Below are 1,641 nucleotides of genomic sequence, written 5' to 3' on the forward strand. Positions count from 1 at the left end.
ACTGAAATATAAAGAATATAGGGACAGTTGTTAAGATAATTAGGGAAAATGAATATTTATCTTCCATGTTGATTCAAACCAAATTTAGTTCATACCAAAAAAAGACATAATAGAAAAAGGCAGGACAAATAAAAATAGAGTGACTGATGAGAGATTAAGTAAATACCTCGCAGTAGCAATTATTAAGTAAATCACGATGTTTCCACATGATTGAATAATATGCAGCTATTAAAATAATTGTGCCAGCAGGAAAATATGGTCTTAAGTACAAAGAGCAGAACAAAAATGATATGCCTACTTATCATTTTAATCTTGTGGAAATATGTATTCTTAGACACAAAGACTGGAATAGGAAAATGATTGTTTTAAGGTCGATTAAGGGTGATTGTCCCCTTCTGTTCCTTGAACCTAATTGTGAAAAATAAGTGCTATTTCAGAACCTTGGAGTTACTGAGTTATCTTGCCGGTGTGCGAGGCTGGTTGAACCTCCATGGTGTTTTGCCCTTGAGTCAAAAATAAAAACTGTTTGTATTTTTAATGGCCTTTTCTTACCGTGAACATTCTGTGTAGTTTGGAACTGATGATGCCTGGGTGACAGGACCACTTGCTATTTTTTAAAGAGCCTTGGGAGTCTTTTGTTTAGTTTCATTCCTTACTCGTTTTCTGGAGTGTTCCCTGACCTTCAGTTGGGTGAGGTTTCTGGGGATCAAAGCAAGAAGTCACCAATTCCATGAGAAGTCCAGGTCGGGAAGAGGAGAGATAAGAAGAAAGGCAAAAATGCCCTCTCCCCTTCTCCCTCAGTTGCCGCTATGCATAAATGTCTTGGGCTGCTTCTTAAAGCACTGCCGGTCTCTCATTCAACAGTAGGTGTTCGTGCCCAACCCCTTGCTAAATTGACCACATCTAAATAGAGGCCCAACTGCACACCGCCTTCTGATGGGCAGAGGACAGAGAGGAACCTAACAAAGCCTGAACAAGATTTGCCTTTGTTCTGTCTGCTAGGGTGCAGGAAGGGGAGTCTCTCCTTACAGAGCCTACGTCCCTGAAACCGTCTTTGTCCAGCCAGCCCTGCAAGACATTTTTTGGTATCCTGTTCGTGAAGTCCCATCATTCTTCCGCTCTCCGCCTGGATTCTTATCATGCCATAGACCCATTGCCCCCAAACCAAGCCCGCGGCCTTGGAGTGGATTATAATTCAGAGCAACCCAATAGAGCAGAGCAGAACTGCTCCCTAAGATTCCCAAGACTATAAATCTTTCTGAGAACAGACAGCCTCCTCTTTCTCCCTCCAAGAGGCTATTGGGTTTGAACCACAACCTCACAGTTCGCAGCCCAATGCTTAGCCAGGTGTCGTCAGGGCTCCTTAAACACACAGTAAGCAGCACACGCATTCTTGCCACTACTGCTTCTTCCATCACATCGCTCAGTTTACCAGAAACTGTACAATTAAAGAAACAAGACTCTGTGATGGTGTTGATTCAAATCAAATGTATCTTTGCTGGAATATAAATTGCTGCTTTCACCCCTCCCCCCTTCCTCCCCCAGATGTGTGGACATATTCTGAGACCCGCTGTGGTGCAGGCTGGCTGCCAAGTAATGGATTTTGCTTTCTGCTGGTAAATGAGAGTGATTCTTGGGATG

General features: G+C 43.0%; 1 protein-coding gene across 1 annotated transcript in view; it reads left to right on the forward strand.

Annotated features, from left to right (window-relative positions):
* Positions 1-1,641, forward strand: part of LY75 (lymphocyte antigen 75) — a 114,339-nt gene that overhangs the window by 31,831 nt on the left and 80,867 nt on the right. Inside the window, 1 exon segment of the mRNA XM_045298610.1 lies at positions 1,546-1,641. This exon segment is cut by the window's right edge and continues 6 nt beyond it. Coding sequence (XP_045154545.1) covers positions 1,546-1,641 — 96 coding nt within the window.

This window comes from Echinops telfairi, unplaced genomic scaffold (assembly GCF_000313985.2).
Source record: "Echinops telfairi isolate 266 unplaced genomic scaffold, ASM31398v2 ScPeMD7_4;HRSCAF=17, whole genome shotgun sequence".
Taxonomy (NCBI): domain Eukaryota; kingdom Metazoa; phylum Chordata; class Mammalia; order Afrosoricida; family Tenrecidae; genus Echinops; species Echinops telfairi.